General features: G+C 45.0%; 1 protein-coding gene across 1 annotated transcript; it reads right to left on the bottom strand.

The window, feature by feature from the left end:
• Nucleotides 1-7,845: 7,845 nt before the first annotated feature.
• On the bottom strand, nt 7,846-16,340 carry GCNT3 (glucosaminyl (N-acetyl) transferase 3, mucin type). Its single transcript, XM_045792838.2, has 3 exons — nt 16,203-16,340; nt 12,410-12,596; nt 7,846-11,148 (listed from the first exon to the last, which is right to left on the bottom strand). The coding sequence occupies exon 3, from the start codon at nt 11,087-11,089 to the stop codon at nt 9,773-9,775; it is 1,317 nt and encodes a 438-aa protein (XP_045648794.2). The 5' UTR covers nt 11,090-11,148; nt 12,410-12,596; nt 16,203-16,340; the 3' UTR covers nt 7,846-9,772.
• Nucleotides 16,341-26,829: the final 10,489 nt, after the last annotated feature.

The raw sequence follows: 26,829 nt of genomic DNA, 5'->3' as shown, positions 1-26,829 counted from the left end.
TGTCTCTCTGTCAAATAAAATCTTTAAAAAAAAAAAAAAAGCAGCAGCAGCAGCCTTTCCTCACCTTTCTTTTCCCAGGCTTTTCAACTTTCCCTTAATTCCTGTACCACCCTATTTAGCATTGAATTATCTACTTGCCTTGACAATCTGTAGGACCCCTGAAGAACTGTCTCCAGCTCGTCTGGGGGCCCCAATAGTACCTGTCTTGGAGGAACTGTATCAGTCCGTGTCCAATCCATGGAATAGAAACCACATTCAGTATTTCAATCAGAAGGAACATAACACAGGGAGTTTGTTACAAAGGTCTTCAGAGGGCTGGAGGAGCAAAAGAGGAAAGGTAAGTGTGTGTAAAGAGTACGAAGGAAGCAGCACACCACTCCTACTGCTGGAAGGAGCAAAGAGGGAAAGAGTAAGACCCACAGTCACCACCACCACGGCTCCTGCTGGGGAGCCTGACCAGCAGCCGGAGGCCTCCCCTCATGTGCCACAGCTGCCGCCTTGCTGGCACTGTACCCCGGCTCCCACAGCTGTCACCGCCATTGCTGGAGACACTACTGGAAGGTATAAGAAAAATGGTTTCTCACCAACATCCCAGTACTGCCTCTCAACAGTTAGACTAAACAGAAGAAATCCAGCTGCGGGGAGTCCGGGGAAGTCCACTGAAGAGGAAAAGACAGAAGAGTTGATATGGAGCTGAAGGAACAGACAGTATCCAGCAGCCTCCTTCAGCTACTCAGCATCCGCGATGCCCTTCCTTATGCCTCTTTTGAGATCTACACACACACAGACTTTCTTGTACAAAATAGACTTAATCTCTCCCCCAAAAGATGAAAAGTCCCACCAGTCACTATGAACATCCGGGTGACGATAATTCTAGGTAAGTCCAACCACCCCGCCCCAATATGCTGAAATCTTAAGACTCAACTGTAGGCCAGTTACCATCAAAACATTTACGTTTGATAGACGAGAGGGGGAAGGTGGGTAACACGTAAAAATACGTAAGAAACAGCTGGCTTAGTCCTCATTTTTATAAATCAAATGTTTATCTCTGATCTTTTTTTCACACCCTGTATCATTTTCCTGTTGCCCTCAGTCAGAATCGTCGCTGGCTGGGGTTCTTTACCTGGTGGGAAGGCCCTACGCTTGATTCCTGAAGTATCTTAAGTCCTTATGGATTCTGTCTTTGGTGAGTCTGTAGCCTTCCATTAACTTTTAACAACCGAACGTGGAAGCACTTCGGAGGCTCTCTGGAAAGCCCCCTCCGTTGTTTAGCAACAGCCGTATTTCCCTTGGTAATTGAGATCAAGCGCCGCAGTCAATACAACAAGCCCCTTTCCCCGTTGGTTCAGTGGCACAAGAACCTTAAATGCCCAAATGGGAATCTCAATTTCCAGTTCATTGAGAGTACTGTTCATTTCCCAGTGGACATATTTCCTTGGGAACCCAGCCAGCAGATCCTGAAGTTGTAGGTACAGAAGCCAAAATTCTGTGAGCGGGTTATTAGATGTAGTATCAAGAAAAGTCATTCTCACTTTCCCCCATCCCCTGATTCCTGGACCCTTTGATTCAGTGGACAACTCACTAGCAAAGAGCATTCCTAATGCCCAAATTGTGGTTTATAAATAGCATTCACACTTAAAAAAAAACAACAAACAAACAAAGCACACCTCCTTGGAGAATGGCTGATTAAAGGTAAGCAATGAGAAATATATAAAGAACCTGGGAAGGCTTTATCAGGAAGTAAGGCAGTTATCAAAAATCACTGGAGTCCTATCAAAAAGACACAGAGCTTTGGGGATTTAAAAGCCCAATTTTAAAGGGCTCTCACTAGTGTTAGGAGGCTGTTTATGGCCCCCAGTGATACCAGGTCCTAATCCTTGGAATATGTGTTTCCTTATATAGCAAAGATTTTGCAAATGTGATTAAGGATTTTGAGATGGGGAGAATATGGGATCGTCAGGGTATGTCCTAAATGCAATGCTATAGGTCTTTATAAGGGGGATGCAAAAGAAGATTTGCCACACGGAAGAGAGAGCCATATGACCACGGAGGTCGAGATTGGTATGATGTGGCTACGAGCCGAGGACAGCCGGCAGCTACCAGAAGCCAGAAGAGGCAAGGAACAGGTTGTCCCCTACAGCCTTCAAAGGGAGCATAGCCTTGCAGAGGCCTTGATTTTAGCCCAGTGAAACTGATTTTGGATTCCCGGCCTCCAAGACAGCGAAACAATAAAATTTCTGTTGTTTTAAGCCACCAGATTTGTGACCGTTTGGTACAGTACCCAGAGGAAAATGATACACCAGCCAACGGTGGAGCATTTTGCGCATCAGAATAATTGTAGTGAGTCACAGCACAGAGATTACGTTTTTAAACCGCAAGTTCAAAATGATACCAATACCCACTGGGGCGCCTGGGTGGCTCCGTCAGTTAAACAGCCAACTCTCGATTTCAGCTCAGGTCATGACCTCAGGGTCGTGAGCGCGAGCTCGGCATCGGGCTCCGTGTTCAGCGGGGAGTCTGCTTAGGATTCTCCTCCCCCCCAAAATAAGTAAATAAATCTTTTTTTAAAAACGATACCAATGTCTTTTTTGTGTACACAAATTTGTCACTAGGTAAATTACTCAGTGTTCGAAAAGCTGACAATGGGAAATAACTGTACTTCACTGGAACAATACCGTTAGAGAAGTTTTGCTTCCTAGAAAGATTTGAAGAAAGATCTGTAGAGTTAAGATGTCTCTGTTTTGCAATCCATTATGAAATAGCAGCAATGATCGTCAGCGGCTGCTAAAACAATCAGGTGGGAGAAGGTTATGGGGAGTTCATAATCAGACTGATAACGTCCAAACCCCACAGTTCAATCAATCCTTCAAAAAAAAAAAAAAAAAAGTATGTGCCTCCAGACGGAGTGCAACAAGAAATACAAAATACCATCTATGACATGTTCTTGACAAAAATCTCATAACTGGATCTGCTGAAGCCTAGATCTAAGTACCAGTTTGCGAGAAATATTTGGGACAGGAATATGTTCACTGATAAAAAACTGATGGGATCCTATCAGCAGAATCCCAAAGATACGGAACTGTGGAGGGAAAAGACCTAGAGCTTGTTCAATAAATTGCCAAAATTACCCCAAAAAAGTGGAAGGAGAAATCTATAATTAAAGATTTAAGAGAGTTCAAATGTCACTGTTTCTGTAAACCTTTAAGACACTCCTTGAAATAGAACTACTCCCTCACTCCAAAGCAGTCCCAACGCATAAAGAACACGGCACTCCACTACACCCTTTATATCATTCCAGCACCATCCCCTCCCCTCCCACCTGACTCAGATTAAATTTCACGGCCCAGCGTTATGACCACTCCCTTGCATGTAACATCAACTCCTTTGCCCCCCTCTCGTACTTGCTTGGGTAAACCACAAACCTGGGTAAATCCTGCTCTATATGGCCGATTTCTTCTTAGACTCACTCTCCGTAATGTCATTGGATCCTTAACGCTGCCTGGCGTCATCCCCCCACCCCTTGGTCTCGCTTCTGGTCCAGTTTCCAATGTGATACACTCATACCTTCTCCTCTTCCCAAACATTTCCAATATCCCTTCCATCCTCATCGGACAAAATCATCTTGCTCCTTATTTCACTGAACAAAATAAAGGTAATAATCAAAAGAGAAATTCCAGGACATCCAAACGGCTAATAAACATAGGAAACGCTACTTAACATCGTTAGTCATCAAATGCAAATTAAAACCACAATCTGATACCACCACCGCTCACCAGAATGGCTGAAATGACAAAGCCAGATAGTCACACAGGCATTCCTCAGAGATACTGTGAGTTGGGTGCCAGACCACTGCAATAATAGCAATTATCGGGGCACCTGGGTGGCTCAGTCGTTAAGCATCTGCCTTCAGCTCAGGTCATGATCCCGGGGTCTTGGGATTGACCCTGCACCTGGCTCCCTGCTCAGCGGGGAGCCTGCTTCTCCCTCTCCCACTCCCCCTACCTGTGTTCCCTCTCTCACTGTCTCTGTCAAATAAATAAATAAACTCTTAAAAAAATAGCAATTACCACAATAAAGCAAGTCAAATTAATTTTTTGGTTTCCCAGTGCATATGAAAGTAACAATTATGCAACACTGTGGTCTGGTGGGTGTGCAATAGCATTATGTAAAAAAAAAAAAAAAGTACATACCTTAATTTGAAAATACTTTATTGCTAAAAAATAAAACACTAACCATCCTCTGACCTTTCAGCAAATAATAATCTTTTTGCTGGTGGAAGGTCTTTGCCTCGATGATGGCTGCTGCCTGATCAGGGGAGGGGTTGCTGAATTTTGGGTGGCTGTGGCCATTTCTTAAAACAAGGCCATGACGAAGTTCACCCCATGAATTGACTCTTCCTTTCATAAACAATTTCTCTGCAGCGTGCGATGCAGTTTGACGGCATTTTACTCACAGTGCTCCTTTCCAAAGGGGAGTCAGTCCTCTGGCCGCTGCTTTATCAACTAAGTGTATGTAATATTCTAAACCCTTTGCTGTCATTTCAACAATCTTAACGGCACCTTCACCAGTAGATTCCGTCTCAAGAGGCCGCTGATCACCGTAACAAATATAACAATAATGAAACAGTTTGAAGTGGCACAAGAGTTACCAGCACGTGACACAGTTATAAAGTGAGCAAATGCTGTTGGAAAAAAGGCACCACGAGACCCCCCTGGATGTGGAATTGCCACGAACCTTCAATGTATGTGAAAAAGCAGCACAATTCAGCAAAACGCAATAAAGCAAGGGGCGCCTGTAGTCAAGAGGAAACGAATGGAACTTTCGCACCTTGCTGGTGGGAGCTGAGCTGGTAGGTCATGTTGCAAAACTGCAGGACACTGTTCACTAACGTCGAGCAGATGTATACTCAGGGCCCATGAGTTTCTCCCCTAGATGTATACCCAACTGACACGTATACGTGTTGTCTATAAAACAGGTTCCGGAAGGTTCCCAGGAGCCTAACTCAGACAAAAGCCGGAAACACCCCAAATGTTCATCCCCGCTAGAATGGCTGAACTACGGTACGTTCCTATAACGGAGCGTAACACAGCAGGCAGAAGCAGTGAGCTACCGCTCCGCACAGCAGCATAGGTAAGACTCATGACGCGGAGGCGAAGGAGCCAATGTTGGAGGGAGCAGGAGGGCACGTAGTACTTACAAGAAGCTCGAAGACAGGCAGGATCACCGGTGGCGTCAGGACCATACTTCTCTCTGCAGCAGCATGGGTAGTAACGGGAAAGGGACGCGGGGGCGCTCGGGTTGCTGATGACGTCCTGGGTCCTGACCTGGGTTCCAGCTACACAGGTGTGTTCGCTTCATAAAAACTGAGCTACAGATCGACACTTTTGTACTTCCCGGCGTGGTATGACCTCAGACGTTAATGAAAGGACAGACACTCCACGAACTGACACGACCACACGGACCCACCGTGTGCCTCTGAGCCCATCCTCCCTGCCTTCCCCCCCCCCGTTATTGGGGGCCAACTGTTGTTCACGCTTCTGTCGAAGACAGACCTTTCCTCCTGTGCCCCCACAGAAATACCCCCTCTTCACAAGGATGCCACTCTGGCCTCCCGTCTCATTCCTCCACCTTTTCTCTCGACTAGATCTTTCCCACCAACCTACAAACAGGCTATCACTTTTCTCATTTTTAAGACCACCCTCTCATCCCTCAGTTACTGTAGTTTTCCCCCATCTCTTAGGCTAAAGCAAAACTCAATTATCTATGCTTGCTGATTCCAGATTTGTTCTAAGACTGTCTTTGAATCACTCCCATCACGTTCTCACCTCCACACTCCACAAACGCTGATCTCCTCATCCAGGTCGCTTCTGCATTGTTACGGCCAACGGTCAATTCCTCTTCCTCATCTTCCACCATTTCAGCTGCTTGAGGCATAACCATCAACTCTTTCTCAAATCACTTTCTCCTCTAGGCTTCCAGAACACTGCGTGCCCAATATGGCTTCTGCCCCACTAGCTGCTCCTTTCCAACTTTCTCTTATTCGTTCCACCTTACCTCCCTGACCTCTCATTTTGGAGAGCCCCAGAACTCGTGTGGGGGCTTCTTCTGTTTTCTCATCCAGTGTCACGTACACGCTGTGTAAGTGGAGCAGCCAACAAAGTGCCTCCAGCCCAGATCTTTCTCCTGAACTCAGGTTCCTCACACGTTCGCCTCCTCAGCATCTCTACCCAGATGTGAACAGGCATCTCCAGTCTTGTATGTGTAACATCAAACTCCTCTCTTCCCCTAAGAACCCACTCAGATTTCCCATCTTGATTACTGGAAACTCTATCCTTCTCACTGATCATCAGGACAAAACCCTTGGAGACTTTCTTAACTCTGCCTTTTCTCTCACAAACGCGATCCGTCAGCAAATCCTCAGACAACCTTCAAAGCATTTCCAGAATCTGACCGCTGTCACCATTTCCACTTCTGTAACCCTGGTCTAAGCCACTACCGCTAGTGTGAGGACCACTGCTTCCTAGCTGGCCTCCCTGCTCCCCACCACCACCACCAAACCCCCCACCAGTCTGTTCTTGGTGCGGCATTAACATTTTAAACCAGATCAGGTCAGTCCTCTGCTCAAAACCTTCCGGTGGCCTATTTTGCTCAAATTCCATGTAATAGGTTACCACGACCTTCACAGGAGACCCTTCTCCCCTGTACTGTTACCTCTGCTTCATTTACACTAGCCTCCTTGCCCTTCCTCAAACGTGGCAGACGAGCTCCTGTTTGGGGCCTTGCAAGTCTCCTCTTGGCCTAGAATGCTCTTCCCCCATTTATTCTCATGGAGCATTCCTTCATCCTCTTCAGATCTTGACTCCAATGGCGCTTGTCCATCCAGGGCCTCCCTGCCCGCAGCATTCACAATGCCAAGCACCCTCCCTCTCCACCCCACTCTCCTAAGGTCTCTCTCACTTCCTTCAATTTCTCTCTAGCACCGTCTCCTGCCAAGACACGTATCTAGTACTTATCTGTTTAGTTTCCTGCTAGCATGTGAACAACAGGAGCACCAGGGCTTCTGTTCTGGTCACTGCTCTATGCCCAGTGTCGAGGACGATGCCTAGTAAATAGTAAGAGCTTAGTGAATATTTGTGGAATGAACACAGGGGTTCTGTCAATCCTTGTCATACACTCAAGCTTCACAGAGATGGGAACTCTATCTTAAGCATCTTTGTAATAAATGACTGACTGAATGGAAGAAAGAACAGCAGGCCTTCAGTCCAATTAAGGTCCTTAAGGCAGGCAGTGCATTCACTTGTTCTTTTAGTTTTTTTTTAATATTTTCTTTATTTGACAGAGCAGCAGGCAGAGGGAGAGGGAGAAGCAGGCTCCCTGCTGAGCAAGGAGCCCAGTGCGGGGCTCGATCCCAGGACCCTGGAATCATGACCTCAGTCAAAGGCAGACGCTTAATCAACTGAGCCACCCAGGCATCCCTGTTCTTTCCATTTTTAATGCAAATATTTGATCTCCCCAAATAAATCAGGCCATCTGTTTCCAAACAATTATTGGGATTGTTATCAACTACCTTTTCTTAATTTTTCACTCAATCAAGAGCAAAGATTACAATAGGCAGAGTGTGCAAAAATATAGTTATTAAAGCAATGTTTACCAAATCAAAGAGGAAATATTCAAACCTTGAGAGGTAATACAAACATCATTGCTCAACTCACGATTTTTCTTGATCAAAGGTTAAAGAAACAGATATGAGTCAGAGGGAAGGAAAAATCAACAGATATGATGGTTTAATCGTTATGATTTCTAAAATACACTAAACAAATGATGGAGAAATGTGACCCTTCTGATATGAAAACCTGTTATTAAATAAAGCGCACCTCCTATTCACCTGAATCTATTTCTCGAGAAAATTTCGGTGCTTGGAAAATTCCAACAACTTACTCCCCCCAAATGACAAGTTCACATTTTTATCTCTTTTATATTTTTAAATTACAATTTATTTCACATGAAAACTTACAGAGGCAATTGAACATGAGACCAAAGACCTGAGTACTTTTCTCAGGACACACGCACTCAGGGGAGCATTTCTGCCCACTCCCCACAGCAGCAGGCCGCCGCCTTCCAACCCCCTGCAGAGGAGGAACAAGGCCAGTCACAAAGGCTAGCAGGTGGAGAGGTCCATGATCCCCACGGCTGGGGACGGACCGCACAGGGCTCATCTGCTGGCACATGACCATTCATCAGTCATCTCTGGTGGGGCTGGAGCGAGGTGGAGAGGACGCGATACTGCAACGTAGGGGAGGTGAGGTGGCCATGCCCATTACCAGAGGACCACCTTAAAAAATAACAACGTATAAACAGAAAACGCACTGTGTCAGACACAGTGATACTATGTCAGAGTATGTGGGTTGCAGGGACAGTTGGTTGTGAGAGAGAACTTAAGTGAATCATGGTCAGAGAGGAACACAATAGCGACATCATGACATCCCAGGATCATTCGAGTTACACGAACTTGTGTATAATCCCTTTTCCAGAAGATCAGCTGCACTCTGCAGAAGATATGCCAGTCTTTATATATACATATACGCCCCTCACAGAGTCTGACCAAGAGCCAACTGCCTGCCAATTATCTGACACTTCTCTCTGGAGCTTCAGAAGGAAATCTTTCACTGGGTAACATTTATTGGGGGGGGGGTGGAAATGGAGAATACACACACAACTGTCTCCCCACAAGGAAATGTATAAATCCCAGAACTACACATAGTGACACTTCCATTCATATACTTGAGCTAGATTTTTGACCGAAGAGGCCTAACTTGGGACACCCAGACTTCCTGATTTAGCTAGATGGTCCTAGTTCATTCTTGTTTTCCAAAAGAACTATTAATAGCTCAGCGTGCCGCCCCCCCCCCCCACGGAAACACGTTCCCGTTTGGACAATAAATTATATAGTGGCCTTACCTAAATCGCTATTGTCTTTGTCACAGAACATCCAGCTTTGGCTGTGAAGCTGGCAAAATTAATCCTGTGACTGTCCCGTAAGGATGTGGGTGGTCAAATTGGTTAAACTGCCCTGCTTTTTCCCTTACAGAGAAGTCATGAACCTGTCAATGTAAACAAAACGAGGGCTTTTAATAATGAAAGAATCAGTTCTGTTCCTCTATCATCTTTTGAATCTGCTATTTAGACGCCCTGCCATGATCACTTTGGAATAATGGAGATTCTCTTGCCAGCCACCAGGGATTGTAAATGTCACAAATAGTTACAAGAAGCAGCTTTCCACTTTTATCTTATTTCTGGCTTACTACACAAAAAGTAGAGGAAAGGGCTTTGAATCAAGAGCTATTTATTTTTAAGTTAATAATACAAAAGACCCTCTCTTTCCATTAAACTCCCATCCTACCCCCAGTACCAAGCCTAGAGTTATTAGAACCAGTGTCTCCATGGGGTAGAAAAGCAGACACCAAGCATTCAACTGAAACCCGGGGTCCCCTGCCACACTGCCCTCCCTTCCTCTCCCAAATAGCCGGTTCTTACTCTGAGAGAACGTCAGTGGGGGAGCTGTTAGGAGCGGTGTGAGTGTCCACGCAGTGTTCACCCAGGGCAGCAAGTTATAAGGCAGGGGATCTACTTACCCACACTCCCACAGCAACCCCCCGACTTGGGGGTACCAAGGATTCCAGAGCCCCGGTCCCCCACCCTACTGTCCCAGCACCCCCTGGGCATGTTTGCACACGTTCCTGCCCCACAGGTAGCAATTCTCTGATAGGGTATCTCAGAGTTCAGTCCCATAGATGGCCTTATAGCGTAAGTACTCTTCTAAGCACTGAAGAACATTGTCATCTACCTTTGGGTCAAACTTGTTAGCCAACAGGTGATGGTTTTGAAGAATCCAATGCAGGTCCCCAGTCCCATAAACACACACAGACCGCTGGTGGGTTCCGGAGCAAGGTGCATAAGGTGCCCCCATAGTGATGTCTCCCTCATGGCCTTGCCACTTGACCAGCCTGGCAATGGCTGTCATGTCGGAGATGTGAAACTTGGGGTGGTAGGGAATAGAACCCGGCATCCACGGCGCACGCTGAAGGGTGGCCCAGAGATGCTCATCGGGGCTATAGGTGTCTTTTACCCACTCGATCAGTCTTCGGGACTTGGGGTTCTCTAAGACATGCTGGACAAAGTTTCGAGAAGCCACAATATAGGCATTGCCCGTGAACATAGGCATATTATCCGGCGGAGGATCCTTCATCTTGCTGGTTATGTACAATATGTCTGTCACCTCATAGTGGTACGTCCAGCGAGACTTTTTGTACTCGGTAGGTTTTTCAGACTCCATACTGTTCTTCCCATTCAACATCTTGAGGGCCAGGACCATCTCGGCATTGGTCTTTATGGGAAAGTCTGTCCCACACGTATTCAGTAAGTATTTCCATGGCACTGAGCTCTGGAGCAAGTCCTCCATACAGTTGAGGTCAGCCTGCACCCTGGACCAGGAGGCATAAACCACCCGAACCAACTTACTGGCTATGAAGACATTTGGGAAGCACGACACAATCGCCTTGACTGCCTCTTTGAAAGTTTCTGGGGATTTCTCATCCACATGGACACAGTAGATGTTCTGAGGGGCATACGAAGCTCGCAGCAGTCTTTCGAAGCTCTCTATCTTCTCGTGGACCACCATAGAGTACGCGATAGGGAAGTCTAACTCTTCTTTGCTCAGAGGGAACCGTATGAACTTCCTTTCGGCCTTGAAGTGCTCACAGTCTCGGGTCATGTTAAGGTAGTCGGTGTCTGTGAAAGGCTCCCGCTTCTTCTTGACCTCCAGGTTGTCCAGGAGAGCCTCCGTCACTGCTTGGTGGTCCCCTCGGATGATTCCAGAACAGTTGATGGACCTCTTTGCTGGCAGCTTCAGGGAGTTGTACAAGATGTCCCTACAGTGCTGGCTTCGGAAGTCGCTGGACTCCAGATCCAGGGAATCAAAGTCACATTTCAGTCTGAGAGAAAACCTCAGAGCGACAACGGCCAGCAGCATGTAGCAGCCCAGGGCCCACAGGTGACGCTGCTGGCACAGCTGCTTCTTCCACCAAATCATCTTCACGGAATGAGAAACCAGGAGAGTTGGGGCACAGGGAAGGAGGAGGAGGATGGATCCTTGGACAGAACAAAATGCCTTCAATTACAAACTAACCCTGAATGTATTCACAGGAACATCAAGCTCGACTCCAAAGGGGTGGCAAAAAGACGGGTCTTCTCTAGATTAACATCCTCAGTCACGACCTGCCGAGGAGCCTCTCTTATCCCTGGCTTGCTGACAGAGGTCTAGAACCTGACCCCTATATACAAACAAGCCATTCATGCTGGGATCAGGCTGGCTCCACCTCCACCCAAGAGAAAAGGAAAGGGAAGCAGAACTGAGCACCTGCTGACGTTGAGGTGTAATGAGTAAGAGGAAGTCCCTGCCCACCTTTCATTTCTCCATCTTCCCCCTCAACCCTTTACCACCCTGTTTCTAACACAGCACTTATCCGGGGCCTAGAACTTCTAATCTGTCTAGACAGATGCTCCATGAAATTCAGACTCTCAGCATCTGTGCTAGAAATCCAAAGATTTAAATCCTTTTCAAAGAAAAAGTACAGGGGCACCTGGCTGGCTCAGTTGGGAGAGCATGCAACTCTTGATCTCAGGGTCATGAGTTCGAGTCCCATGCTGGGTAAGGAGATTATTTAAAAATAAACAAACTTTAAAAAAGAAGTAAATAAAATAAAAAGCACATTTTTTGCTCTTGTTTGGCAATTTGTGTATTAGGCTGCTTTCACCACATAGAATTCGTTGGTTAGATGTGGTATCTAGCCACCCTTTTAAAAAAATGTTCTTAAAGAAGTAGAAAACATTGGGTATGATCCAACAAGTGCATTGTAATCATTCATACAGATAACCCAGTCTATCCAAATTTTAAAAATATCTACACTCAGAGACACACAGAGCTATGCATGTACTATAGTGAATGAGTGCTTTCTATGGGCCAGAAATATTTCTTTACATTGCCCAATTGAATCTTCACAACATACCTGAAGTGTAATATTACCAAGCCTTGCCAAATATCATGTATATTTAAGAAGCAAATATGGGACTCATCCCCAGTTTTTTGTCTGCAAGCCCAATACTTCTTCCTTCAAACCACAACTACTTTTTAAATAATACAATACAGGGTTCTGAATACTACCAAAGAAAACCAGATGATAGAGAAAAAAATCCCTTACAGGCGAGAAACAAAATGGGACAAATCCTCCCAACAAAGACTGTTTTCCTTTGTTGTGTCCTCTTTCTGAGCATAAGATAGTGTCCTTCTTGGTCATAACTTTTATGGGAATCTAAGAAGAAGAAAAAAATGGAAGATTAAGAAAATTCTCACCTTTTTAATAGCTTTGTTCTTGCTTAGGAAAGATCACTTGCGAGGATGTGTTTGTTTCCAAGGGAAGAGTGATTGGAATCCATGGAAGCAAATGTCCACACCATAGCCCCTTCTTCTAACCCCTTCCAAATGTGGGCTCGGATAGTCACAGGATGTCCACGACCAGTCTCAGGCTCCTCCTCAGCCTCTGCAAAGTAGAGAGCAGCAGGTGGCTCTATCATTCACCTTCTGGCTTCCTGCTCTCAGATAAGAGCACAAGCTCACAAATATTCAGGAGCATATTCTCAAGCCCTAGCCATTCAGGGAGGTGTGTAAGGCAGGAAGAAAATGCTGGCAGTATCTGCAAGCTAGTTTTTTTTTTTTTTAAGATTTCATTTATTAATTTGACAGAGAGAGAAAGCACAAGCAGGGGGAGTGGCAGGCAGAGAGAGAGGGAGAAGCAGACTCCCTGCTGAGCAGGGAGCCCCACATGGGGCTCAATCCCAGAACCCTGAGATCATGACCTGAGCCGAAACCAAGAGTCAGATGCTTAACTGACTGAGCCACCCAGGTGCCCCACAAACAGGTATTTCAACCAGAACAGCCCAGTTTGTAACCATGCTCTCCTGCCACAAAACCATTAATAAAAACATGTCAATGGTCAACACAAGAACTTGAAAGTTTCCCCCCGCCCCCCACTTAGCAAGGAACCACAGAAACACAGGTATGCCCCTGCCTTCTTTTGGCCTGGAATCCAAGTATCACTCCTCTTTTGTTCCCTGAACATTACAAGAGTGAAGCAATTAAAATTTTTTTTTTCTTAGAAAAGTCCTTAAAAACCAGAGTCTGTTCTCCAAATGGCAACTGCTCAAAAAAAAAAAATTCATTTACCTGTCATTCATTATTGTTAATAATCTGTGAGCTGTAGAAATACCCACGCGGTTCCAGTTCTCACTCACTAATGTCTGCGAGTCTAGGTCTTGGCAGTGGAAGGAATGGACTAATGCTATGGGCAGCTGGACTTCAGTGAGAGCCCCATGGGGTAGTTTGGGCAATACAGGGTAGAAAAATGCCTTCTTCAAAGCTGCTGATACTGTTGCCACTGTCTCTCTCCTGAACCCAACACCCCCCTCTAATAAAGTAGCATTCCTGGCCAAATATGTGAGACAGCAAACTTAATATAAAGAACTAGATATAAAGTTAAATAGATAACTGTAGGGTGGGGGGGGGGGTTAGAACACCCTAAATTAGGGAAGTAGAAATTGCTAGAAGTAGCTACCACTCCTAGATTGGAGGAATGAAGTCAAGGTTGGGGAATTTTTTAATTTAAAATTTGGGAAGAAAGGTACCAACAAGCTGAAACTCAAGACCTCTAAGATGGGTACACCGCCAACTACTCAACTGGTGCTGGGGCCTCTGACCTCGGAGGAAAGCCCCCAGGCTGAGATCCCAACCTCTCCAGAGGCGGTTGACGTCTTGGCCCACGGTTACTGTAACTGGAGTCAGTGCAGTTACATAAAGAAACTGCCCCCAAGAGGTAAACAGGCGTTGACATGGTGATGCTCACAGAAGCAGGAAGTAGACAGGAAGCAAGCAGGAAATCCCGCCTCCAGCCCCACTGGCTTCCTCCAGCGCCCCCTGTTGGCCGAGCCTAATAAGGGGGCCGAGCCAGCGGAGCAGAAATCCTAGCTGATTCCAAAATGTGGGCTTCATCTGAAGACAATAGCATAATAAGGGAGATGGGTCACAGTTACCTTCTTCCTACAAGAATTGTTTATGTGGCCCCCAGTCCAGCCTAGGGAACTTAGGTCTTTTCTGTTTTTGGACCTCTTCTGCCTGTTTCTGACTATAGATGGAGACAGGCCAGTGGCAAGGGAGCCATGTAGGGTCACCCGTGCTCCCGCTTTTATTGGCCCCACTCCACTGGCTCTGCCTTCTGTCAGCTTCCATCATTCAGAGTCTGTGTGGCTCTCAGTTTTGAGCTGCGACATTTCTGAGGCAAACACAAAGAGCAAACGCTTGTTTGGGCATCTGAATCTACAAAAATCTCTCCAATTTCTTTATATACGACTTTTCTTTGATGGGCCCCTCAAAGTCCCACCTTCTTTCCCATAAAAATCATATCACAGAATCTTCAATAAAAAGAAAATGTTTTGAATATTTGATTGTTAAGGTAACCAAAACAGGTATCCACTTTTATTTACTAAATATATGCTAATATAATGTTAACAAATTGTAAAATAAGACAAAATCAGAGATGGAGACAAACCATAAGAGACTCTAAACTCTAAGAAACAAACTGAGGGCTGCTGGAGGGGCGGGAGGTGGGGGGATGGGGTAACTGGGTGAGCGGCAGGAAGTTGGGCACGTGAAGTAATGAGCACTGGTGTTCTATGCAACTCATGAGTCACGACATTCTACCCCTGAAACTAATAATACACTGTATGTTAACTGAATTTAAATTTTTAAAAAAATTAAATTGCAGATATAATATGTTGAGATAATCTACATATTAGTAATACCAAGCGGGTAGTAGTTACAGGCACACCTGGGTTTTGGCAAGACAGAACGAGGTCTGAATCCTGGCTCTGTCGCTTTCTAGCTGCGTGATGACAAGCAAATTCTGTAATCCATCCATGCTTTGGTGACTTCCCTTGGGTAACTGGGACTCATACCAAAATACCTATTTTGTAGGATGGTTGTGAGGATTAAACATGATAACACATGATGAGAGACTTGCCTTAATACCTGGCGTGTGCAGGCCCTTGCTGAAGGTACACACACTCCCGTGCCAGCCCACAAAGGCCCTTCTACTCACAGGACAGCTCAAGGAGGGCACAAGTAGCATTCTTGAGCTCTGGACCAAGCAAAAGCATTGATGCTGGTAATGTGGCCGGGTGGATAGACCGGCGGAAAGACCTGACATCGTCCCCTTCTCTGTGCCTTGGAAGTGACTGCGTTGTAAGTGGTCAGCGGAGCCCTGCGGAGCTGAGGGATGAGCTGTAGCTGAGGCTGGAAGTACAGGCAAGGGGACAGGACTGCTGGAGGTACAGGGAAACCGTGAGCCAGGCAACCTGCAGAGATCACTCGGACAGACATCTGGGACGGTCACAGCCTCCACACTCTAAGTTCATGCTGGACTTGAAGAGAAGGCAGAGCACAGGCAGGAGGGAGGGCCCAGCCCCGGAGAGCCTGGGAACCAGGCTGTTTTCAGGGCAGGAACCAGGACCTGGGGCTCAGAGCCCCTTGGATGGGATTTCTTTCACCCCTGCTGAAATGAAAAGGCAGAGCCACATGATCCTGGAGACAAACGTGTCTAAGAGTTCAGGATGACAGGAAGACAGTTAGAAGTCCCAAGCACTGAAAATGATGAGGCCACCCTCCTTCCTTGGCTATCAAAAATAAAAGCAACACGAAACCAGATAATAAGAATGTCCAACCCAGGCCTGAGTTCCCACGACGACCATAGCTATCTTTGCTACTTCAGAAACAGTAAGACTCATGAGTTGGGCCTCCCCACTGGGCAAATAGCTTGGCTTGCATCCCCTGAGTTCTGAATTATAAATCCTTAGATGTTCGAGGAAAGGGCTAAGACTTCTAATAGGGAACAGGGAAACCAACCCTGGGTTCATCAGGGTGAATCTGGAAGAATCCAGTGAAGTTTAGCATTAACTTGGATGGAGGTTCGGGGACCCCTACAGTCCTAACACGAGGGTCAGAGGAGGGCCCGGGGTAGCCAGAATCCAATCATTTTAAGCTGGATTAAGAAACTGGCAGATGCCCCCTTTCACTTATTTTATACGGTGGTGTTTACCTCTGGGAAGTGTCAGCTTCGTCTTCTCAGTAGGCGGCAGCTCCTGGAAATCATGTGCTGCCTGGCTCTGCACCCAGCATGGTAGACATTGGAACTCTAAGGCTTCCAGAAGAGAAACGCTCCCTGTGGTAGCGGACAGCCAGGGCCGCCCCGCTGACTGACAGAGAAGTGAGTGTGGTTCAGGGAGGCAGGAAGGAAGAAGAGATAAGCAGGCACTAAGCCAGGTTAATGTGTCACTGGATGGGCTGGAGCTGGGGTTTGAGAGGAGCCAAAGGTCCTGAGGAAGGTGGGGTAGGGGTGCTTTGAGCTTCTATCATAGGTTCTAGGTCAGTGGGCTCTTGGGGAAAATGGGGCTGTGGTATCTGGCCAGACAGACGTGGTTAAAAGACCCGATAGGATCAACTCAGTCTCGGATCAGGGCTGGCGGGGTGCTCGCCAGGCCCTCCCCCTGGACACACCCCACGACCTGGAGTAAAAGGGAAAAGAGATTCAAGAAAGAACAAAGGACCCCCCCCCCCCCCGCCGAATTTAGTCTATACCTATTCGCTGAATGCAGAGGAGACTTCCCGAAGTAGGAAAGAAAGCCATCTCCTCGGGTGGACACAATCCCACTTGCTTCTTCCTACTCACGGTCCCAAGGGAGACAGCTCGTCTGCTAAACTGTGAAGGAGAGCTTATGTGCTCCCTCTCTCCCCCCAAGCCCCAACTTGGGGTAGTGCCCCCTTTCTACCAAAGCCAGGCTGCCCGCTCCTCAGCATCACAGACCTAGAGGGCAGCCTCAGCCGTGTTTTCTATCCACTCACCTCATAAACCTGTCAAAGTGCACTTGACCTCACTGTGGCGTCGTGAGCTCCTGACTCAGCTCTGCCTCCCCACCCAGGCTGGCGTGACGTCCTGCAGGCGGTAGCTTCCCCCCAAATGTTTCCTGAATGGACAGCTGCCTCAGTGTCCCTGGGAGGGTCCTCTAAGTACTAGAGTCTTGGGACTACGGCTGACGGGTACAGCGGAGCCTGGACAATACAGTCTTGAACTATGTGGGTCCACTCCCACATGAACTTCTCACAGCACAGTACCGTATACGTGTTTTCTCTTATGATTTTCTCCGTAACCTTTTCTTCTCTAGCTTACTTTGGTGTAAGAATAGGGTATACATATGCAAATCTGTGTTCATCGACGGTTTATGTTATCGGTAAGGCTTCTGGTCAACAGTAGGCTACTAGTTAAGTTTTTGGGGAGTCAGAAATTAGACATGGAGTTTTGACTATGTGGTGGGGGGAGGGGTAGCCCCTCTCACCCCCGTGTTGTTCAAGGGTCACCTGTAGTTACTGGAATGAATGGGTGGAGACCCCTGCCCATAAGTTGTGCATGAAAATGTAATCCACCAAGCTGAAGCGACCTGAAATCCAAACAGCTTTAAAGGGATTAATTTTGCTTAGGAAACCTTCTCAAAAATAACCTGCCAGAAGAGATCTGGAAGCATGGTAATGATAAGATTAAGGTGCCTCCCACTGTGTCATTAAGAAGTAACCTAAACGAACCAACCATAAATGGTAGGCGACATGGCAGTGCTCTGTGCATTCGCCCACATAACAACTGTTGATTGAGGAGATTGCTAAGTTGTAATGCTGGAGCTAGAGTTGATCAAGACAGTCTCCACTTTTGGGGTGCCTGGGTAGCTCAGTCGGTTAAGCATCTGCCTTCGGCTCAGGTCATGATCCCAGGGTCCTGGGATGGAGCCCCATGTCCGGCCCCCTGCTCAGCAGGGAGTCTGCTTCTTCCTCTCTTCCCCACTCGTGCTCTCTCACTGTCTCTCTCTCTCTCTCAAATAAATAAAATCTTAAAAAGAAAAAAAAAGACAGTCTCTACTTTCAAGGTGCTCATAATCTTATGTGGGAGGAGTGTGTGAAATAGAACATAACGCCATGTGAGTGCAAACAGAGACATGTCCTGGATATACCAGAGGCCCAGAGGTTAAAACTAAAAATGGAGTGGTTAGAAATACAAGGGCAAACAAATGAGTACGGGTCTTTTTTTTTTTTTTTAAGATTTTATTTATTTATTTGAGGGAGAGAGCGAGTGAGACAGAGCATGAGAGCAAAGGGGTGGGGCAGAGGGAGAAGCAGACTCCCCGCTGAGCAGGGAGCCCAATGCGGGGGCTCGATCCCAAGACCCTGGGGTCATCACCTGAGCCGAAGGCAGATGCTTATCCGACTGAGCCACACAGGCACCCCTGAGTATGGGTCTTAATGAAATCTGGGTTGGGGCGGGGGGAGAATGTGTGTGGTTGCCTCCTGCATTGTCTAGGGAAGGGTCTTGGCTAGTGGCTATAGGATGAACAAATACATGGGTTAAAGAAAATGTCCCCTTAGAGCAGCCATTTGGGAAAGAAAGTTAGATCCCTACCCCACACTATAAACATAAATTTCAGATTTAAATCTAAAAAGAAAAAACAGCGGTGCCTGGGTGACTCAGTGGGTTAAGCGTCTGCCTGACTTCAGCTCAGGTCATGATCCCAGGGTCCTGGGATTGAGACCCACATTGGGCTCCCTGCTCAGCAAGGAGTCTGCTTCTCCCTCTGCCTCTCCCCTCCCCCACCCCAGCTTGTGCACTCTAATAAAGTTTTTTAAAAAATTAAAAATTTAAAAAAGAAAAAGAAAACACAGTTCTAAAATTTCCAGATAGTATATAGAATATTTTTAGGATACCTAAGTTAGGAAGTTCTTTTTAGTATTACACCAAGACCAGAAAATTGTAAACAAAAACAAGACAGATTTGACTATATGGAAACCATAAATAAAAATATCACTGGAAGTGAGAAATGGACCTTCTGGGAAAGTTCTTCAAAAAGGAGAGGCTAACATCAGAAAGGATGAACACCTACAATTTGCATCAACATGGATGGGCTGGAGGAGATTATGCTAAGTGAAATAAGTCAAGCAGAGAAAGACAATTGTCATATGGTTTCACCCATACGTGGAACATAAGAAATAGTACAGAGGATCATAGGGAAAGGGAGGGAAAACTAAATGGGAAGAAATCAGGGAAACAATGACAGACTCTTGACTCTAGGAAACAAACTGAGAATTTCGGAAGGGGAGGGGGTGGGCGGATGGGGTAACAGGGTGGTGGGCATTAAGGAGGGCACGTGATATGATGAGCACTGGGTGTTATGCGCAACTAATCAATCATTGAATACTACATAAAAAACTAATAAAGGGAAAAATGAAGGGGCAAAATCAGAGGGGGAGACGAACCATGAAAGACTATGGACTCCGGCAAACAAACTGAGGGTTTTAGAGGGTAGGGGGGTGGGGGTAAGGGTTAGCCCAGTGATGGGTATGAAGGAGGGCACTTACTGCATGGAGCAGTGGGTGTTATACACAAACAATGAATCAGGGAACACTACATCAAAAGCTAATGACGTACCGTATGGTGACTAACATATCATCATTAAAAAAAAAACGAATGATGTATTATATGTTGGATAATTGAATTTAAATAAAATTTTTTTTAAAAGGAGAGGCTAAACCCTTATTTTCCTTCTTTGGGAACTCATGAATGCGGATGTAATAGCTGGAGCTTCAGCAGCTACCTAGGAGCTTGAGGCAATGTTGAAAGTGGAAGCCATGAGTTGAAAATAATGCCATGGAGCCATTTCACCAGTTCTGGACTACCTACGTCTACATTTCATTTATAGAAGAGAGAGATAACTTATTTAGCCACTACTTTTTCAAGTCTCTAATATGAGCAGTCATTCACAAATTCCTAATTCATATAGAAGCTCTTTCTTAATTCAGGGATATTCAGAATCATAGGTATGAACAAGGCACATATTTCAGGGCAGTAAGGAGAAGGTAGTCTGCAGCCTGCAGAGTACAGAACAGGAGCTCTAATTCCCGTTCTCTCTACCGCCACATTCCTCATCCCCACACCAGTGCCATCATCTCTTGTTTCTTATGAAAAACACAGTTCAGGGGGTGCCTGGGTGGCTCAGTTGGTTAAACGTCCGACTCTTGATTTCGGCTCAGGTCATCATCTCATGGGTCATGGGATCAAGCCCTGTGTCAAGCTCCCTGCTCAGCAGGGAAATCTGCTTCTCCCTCTGCCCCTTCCCCCACTCATGTGCACACACACTCTCTCTCAAATAAATAAAATCTTAAAAAAAAAAAAAGATATGGGTAACCCCTGCTTTCCTCACACTACACTTACTTCACTTTACGAAAGACCTACGTTAGTGTCCGTTAAATCCGAAGATGATTTTCACTTTTACAAAAACAGATTGTGACTGTACTGATGTAGGTCTTTCAAAAAAGCAAAGTGGCTTAACAGAAACTTTCAGAAAGCGGGAGATACTCTTGCTTTTATACCATGTGGCTTATGAAAGTTTTCCTGGGCACACTCGAATTTCCCATAGTGGGGGGAACCTGTATTTTCATGGGCTCTGGTCAAGTTCCCGTTCACAATGCCATACGTACTGTCGTCTGTGCAATCTTGCGAAGATAAAGGGCATCTAACACCAAGCTGATGCATTTATGCTTGTGGGGAAATTTTTTTTTTTTAATTAAGGGACTAACTCACTTGTGGATTCTGTGGAAGAGCCAAAAACCAGGAGAGGTTAGAAGGCGGTACTTGTGAAGGGAGACAGAAGTGCCATGGGAGGCCCGAGGGCAGGCAGAAAGCAGAAACACACAGTGATAAGCAAACAGAGTTAATTGTGGGAGAATCAGGAAAAACCTGCTACACAGTCAAATGTCTGGCAGCATAAGGAAGGCAGGCCTTTGTGGGGTTAAAGCAGGTGGGTCCTAATGCCAAAGGAAAGACGGACATACAAATACAACACTCCTCTGGAAGATGTTGAGTGAAGCCCGAAAAGCTCGGATTAACTGGCACCCCATTCTCCACACCCATGAACAGAAGCATTTCCTGCTCTTTTAAAATGGAAGTGAATGCGGAACAGGATGATATCCGGGATTTATGCACAAAGTCAATTTCCAGGGACTGTCCGGGGCACATTCAAACTGACCGCCAACCTCTGTAAGAATATTCCTCTCCCTCACCATGTGACTTTAATTAGCTACTGGGCTTCTGCAGGTCTCAGTCTCCTCCCTGTGTTGAAACTCTAACCCTAAACCATAGCCCTAAATCCCTAAACCCTGAATCTGAAAGACCAGCTGTCTCAATTCAGAAATTCTCTGATCCTGGCATCCTTGTCCTGGGAGCAGCATGTCTCAGCCATGGTTCAAGAATCCTTGTTGGGCAGCAGAGCTCATGAAGGGAGGGAGGGAGGGAGGGAGGCAGGAAACAACAAGAAGTGAGGGGCCAGCTGGGAAGATTCTGGAAATGAAAGTCCATGTGGAAATGAGGAGGGCCCAGCCAGGTCAGTGACAATGGGGATAAAAAGAGCAAACAGAAAGACAGGAAGAATTTAAAAGTACCCCAGAGATAGATCTGAGGAGACCTGAACACCAAATCTGAAAGTTGGAGCCTTCTGACCCAAAGTTCACTATGGTGACCCCAGATCACACCAGCCCGGAGAGGAAAAGTCAGTCCTGCTAAAGTAGAATTTTCACAAAAGTTAAAACTATGTTTCTCCAAACATATACACCAAACACGCACCAAAAGCTTATTCAATTCACTCATTAAAGAGAGAGGAGAAGGAAGAAGGTCCGTGTGGCTCGAAGAGCGTCCTGAGAAACTGGCTATTTGTAGACATTTATAAAGGAATGTTGGAATTAAGTTCCTAGTTTAGACACAAAACTGGTCAAGACCCTCCCAGATGATACAAAATCATAAATTGGGGATCTTTCTTCTACTGAGCAGAAATGATCTGCATCTCTACAGAACAAGACCTGCAAATTACCAGGGAAGTTCACGGAATCCGAGACCGTACCTAATAGGAAACAGGAGAGCCAAACCAATGCTCGTTCTTCTAAATGAGCCGTTCTCAACCAGGAGAGAGTTTGCCATCCAGGGGACACTTGGTATTATGTGGAGACTTGTTTGGTCACAACTCAGCACTCTGGTAGCCAGGGGTGGGGAGGCCCTGGGCAGGGTGGGGTTTGGGAGGATTGGCATCTCGTGAATCAAGGCCAGGGGTGCTGGTAAACACCCTACGGTGCACAGGACAGACCTCACAACAAGGAATTATCCTGCCCCAAATGTCAACAGTGTCAAGGGTGAGAAGCCCTGGCCCAGATAATGACCCTGGAAGGGCTGAAGAATGCCCCAGAGGACAGTGTCATCACTGAGAATATGCTGCCCATCTTTTTTTCTTATTTATAAGTTTTAAATAATTTTTATTAACAGTAACCATCAACCATCTGCCTTCAAAGGAAAGTAAGGTTGATTTTCTTTTCTTTTTTTTTTTTTCTTAGAGAGAGAGAGTGTGTGTGAGACGCAGGAGGGGCAGAGGGAGAAAATGCGCAGTCAGACTCCCCATTGAGTGCAGAGCCCACGTGGGGCTCCATCCCACAACCCTAAGATCATGACCCCAGCTGAAACCAAGAGGCAGAGGCTCAAGCAACTGAGCCACCCAGGCGCCCTGAAAGGAGACTTCTTGTTACAAACATTTCACCCAAGCCGGTTTTTTTTTTTTTAAGGCTTTCTACTTAACCTGAAGGACCAGAGAAAAATTCACTTAAACAGAGTGCCCCTCCCTATTTACTGGGCATTTGGTCTTATTTAAGCTCTGATAGCAGCTGCTGTCCAAAGACGATGGAATTTTTCTACGGAGCATGAAAGTACCGGTAGATTTCTTAAAAACAAGATTATTTAACTGAAAAGACAGCAAAAAAAAAAAAAAAAGAAAGAAAGAAAAAAAAAGGTGCTCTGATGTAATTGGAGGAAGCTGACAGAAGTGACCAAGGTACAGGTCACAGGAAGGACAGAACCGGAAGAAGACAGGCATGCCGATGACCACGCCAGCAAACCCAGTCTGAACACATCATCTTCCCTCCCGTTCCTGCTCCAGCCCTTGAGTTCCAAACCTCTGTCCACACCACTGTCTCCTCAAGCACCAAGGCCAGGCCTTTCAATGACATCTTAGGCTCTTCTTTTCTTCCCATCTGCAGGAATCCACTCACTCAGTAAAGCACGTATGGAGCAATTATTGGTAGGCACTGAGCATGGAAAGAGCAGTAAGCAAAACCATCTTTCAGCAGATTGCCAAGACCCTCGGATTCCTCCTTGATTAGCTCTCCAGCCTCGCCCCTCACCCCTCTCCTTTCTCTCTCCTTGGTTCAGGCTCTGCTGCCACAGCCTCTTACTCCCCTGCCCCCAGGGTACCTTCTCCTGTGTTCAGATCATCACCCTGAAGCAGAGCTCTGCCCACACAACTCCCTGCTAGAAACAAATCCCCAGGAACCTCCCTTCGCATGGGCTCAGGGACTAAAATCCAGTCACCCACACTCAGCAATCAGGCTTCTTCACACTTAACTCCCAGGCTTCCTTGCTCAGAGATGCCGCCTCGTAAAGCACCATTCACTGCTCCCAGGACGGGCGGCAGCTCATTTTTGGCAACTGTCTCATCTGCAGGTATCATAAGGCTCCAACCAACATCTGTCATGCTAGCTAAACGTGTAGTGCTCCGAACTAAATATTCCTAGTGTGAGAAAACAAATTGTGATCATCTGCAGCATGTCTTCGTGAGACATTTTTAATAGGGTTTTCATTTTAAAAATAAATGTTGCTACTTCTAAACTTTTAAAGGTATAACTTTAAAAACCTAATTTAAAGTAAGAAGTTCTGTGGGGTAAAAAGACACAATCGAGCATCTATGATTCCGACTTGTATCTGTACCCGATAATGTGGCTGGAATAGAATGGATACAATGGAACAAAATGGAAAACACTATATACTTTAAATTACCCAGTATCCTCATGTAGTTGTGAGGCAAGTTATATTGGTAAAGCAAATTCAATTAGTATCTGATAACTCCTACGAGCAATTATATACAATTTAGACAACCTAGAAGGAAAGAATAAATTCTAAGAAACATAAAATCTACTAAGACTGAATTATGAAGAAATAGAAAATTTCAACAGACCAATTACTAGTAAGGAGATTGAATCCGTAATCAAAAGCTTCCCCCAAAAAAACAAAAGTCCAGGACCAGATGGTTTCCCTGATGAATTCTACCAAACATTTAAAGAGTACTTACTCTCCTCACACTATTCCAAAGTTAGAAGAGGAGGGAACACTTCAAACTCATATTTATGAGTCCAGCATTACCCTGACATCAAAACCAGACAAGGACACGAAAGAAAATCACAGGCCAATATCCCTGATGAACATAAATGCAAAAACCCTCAACGAAATATCAGCAAACCAAATTCAACAATATCTTAAGAGGATCATATACCATGATCAAGTGGAATTTATTTCAGGGATGCAAAAGTGGTTCAATATCTGCAAATCAATCACTGTGATACATCAAATTAACAAAATGAAGGATAAATATCATACGATCATCTCAATAGATACAGAAAAAGTCCTGATAAAATTCAACAACCTTTTCTGATAAAAACTCTCAACAAAGTGGATTTAGAAGGAACATACTGCAACATAATAAAAGCCATATATGACAAACCCACAATTAACATTTTACTCAATAGTGAAAAGCTGAAAGTTCTCCTCTCTGAGATCAGGAACAGGACAAGGATTCACACTCTTGCCACTTTTATCCAACATTGTATAGAAAGTCCTGGCCAGAACAATTAGGCAGGAAAGCAAAAAAGGTATCCAAATTGGTAGGGAAGCAAAACCCTCTATTCGCAGATGACATGATACTATATACAGAAAATCCTAAAGATTCCACTAAAAACTATTAAAACTAATAAATGAATTCAGTACAGTTTCAGGATTTATATATAGAAACCTGTTGCATTTCCACACATTAATAACAAAGTAGCAGAAAGAAATTTTGAAAAAATAATCCCATTTATAATTGCATCAAAAAAGAATAATTTAACAAAGGAGGTAAAAGAACTATACTCTAAAAATTATAAGACTTTAATGAAAGAAATTGAAAACAGCACAAGTAAATGGAAAGATAAAATGCTCATGGAGTGAAATAATTGAGATTATTAAAATTTACATACTACCCAAAGCAATCTACATATTTAATGCAATCCCTATCAAAATACCAATACTACATTTAACAGAACTAGAAAAAATATCCTGAAATTTGTATGGAACTATGATAGTTTGATGGAACCCACACAGCCAAAGTAATCTTAAGAAGAACAAAGCTGAAGGTATCATAATCCTAGATTTCGAGCTATGCTACAAAGCTGTAGTGATCAAAACAGTATAGTACCAGCACAAAAATAGACACGTAGATCACTGGAACAGAAGAGAGTGCCCAGAGATAAACTCACACTTATATGGTCAATTCACCTATGACAAAGGAGGCAAGAATATACAGTCTCTTCAAAAAAATGACACTGTGAAAACTGGACAGTTACATGCAAATGAGTGAAAGTGGACCATTTTCTCACACTATACACAAAAACAAACAGAAAATGGATTAAAAACTTAAACGTGAGACCTGAAATCATGTAACTCTTAGAAAGAAAACATAGGCAGTAATCTCTTGGACATCAGCCTAGCAACATTTTTCTAGATATGTCTCATCAGGCAAGGAAACAAAAGCAAAAGAAACTAATTGGGACTACACCAAAATAAAAAGCTTTTGCACAGTTGAAAGAAACCATCAACAAAATGGAAAGGCAACCTACTGAATGGGAGAAGCTATTTGCAAATTATATATCTGATAATGGTTCATATCCAAAATGTATAAGGAAGTCATACAACTCCACACCAAAAAAACAGTCTGATTTTAAAAATGGACAGGGGCACCTGGGTGGTTCAGTCTTGTGTGTCCAATTCTTGATTTCAGCGCAGGTCCTGATCTCAGGGTTGTGGGATCAAGCCCTGCAATGGGCTCCATACTCAGTACAGAGTCTGCTCAAGACTCTCTCTCTTCCTCTCCCTCTCCCCCCACTTGCACTAAAACAAAATCTTTTTTTTAAAAAATGCACAGAGGACCTGAATAGACTTTTTTTTATTTTTTTATGGGACAGATGTCTTTTTTTTAAATATTTTTTAAATTATGTTAGTCAATAGACTTTTAAAAAGATTTTAGAGAGACAGAGAGCTCGAGACAGAGTGAGTGGGGGGAGGGGCAGAAGGAGAGAATCTTCAAGCAGACTCCCTATAGAGCACAGAGTCCAACACAGGGCTCTGTCTCATGACCCATGAGATCATAATCTGAGCCAACACCAAAACTAACAGACTAAGCCACCCAGGTGCCCCCCGAATAGACATTTTTCTATAGAAGACCTATAGATGGCCAACAGACACATGAAAAGATGCTCAACATCACTAATCATCAGGGAAATGTTAATGAAAACCACAATGAGGTATCACCTTACACTTATCTGGTCAGAATGGTTAATATCAAAGAATTAAGAAATAATAAGTGCTGATAAGGATGTGGTGAAAAGGAAACTTTCATGCACTGTTGATGGGAATATAAATTGGTGTAACCACTCTGGAAAACAATATGCAGGTTCCTCAAAAAAATCAAAATAGAAATGTCATATGATCCAGTAATTCCACTGCTGGG

This window comes from Ursus americanus, chromosome 36 (assembly GCF_024610735.1).
Source record: "Ursus americanus isolate L20-20 chromosome 36, mUrsAme1.1.p, whole genome shotgun sequence".
Taxonomy (NCBI): Eukaryota; Metazoa; Chordata; class Mammalia; order Carnivora; family Ursidae; genus Ursus; species Ursus americanus.
Note: the sequence above shows the minus strand (reverse complement) of the source record. Positions and strands in the feature narration are given on the sequence as shown.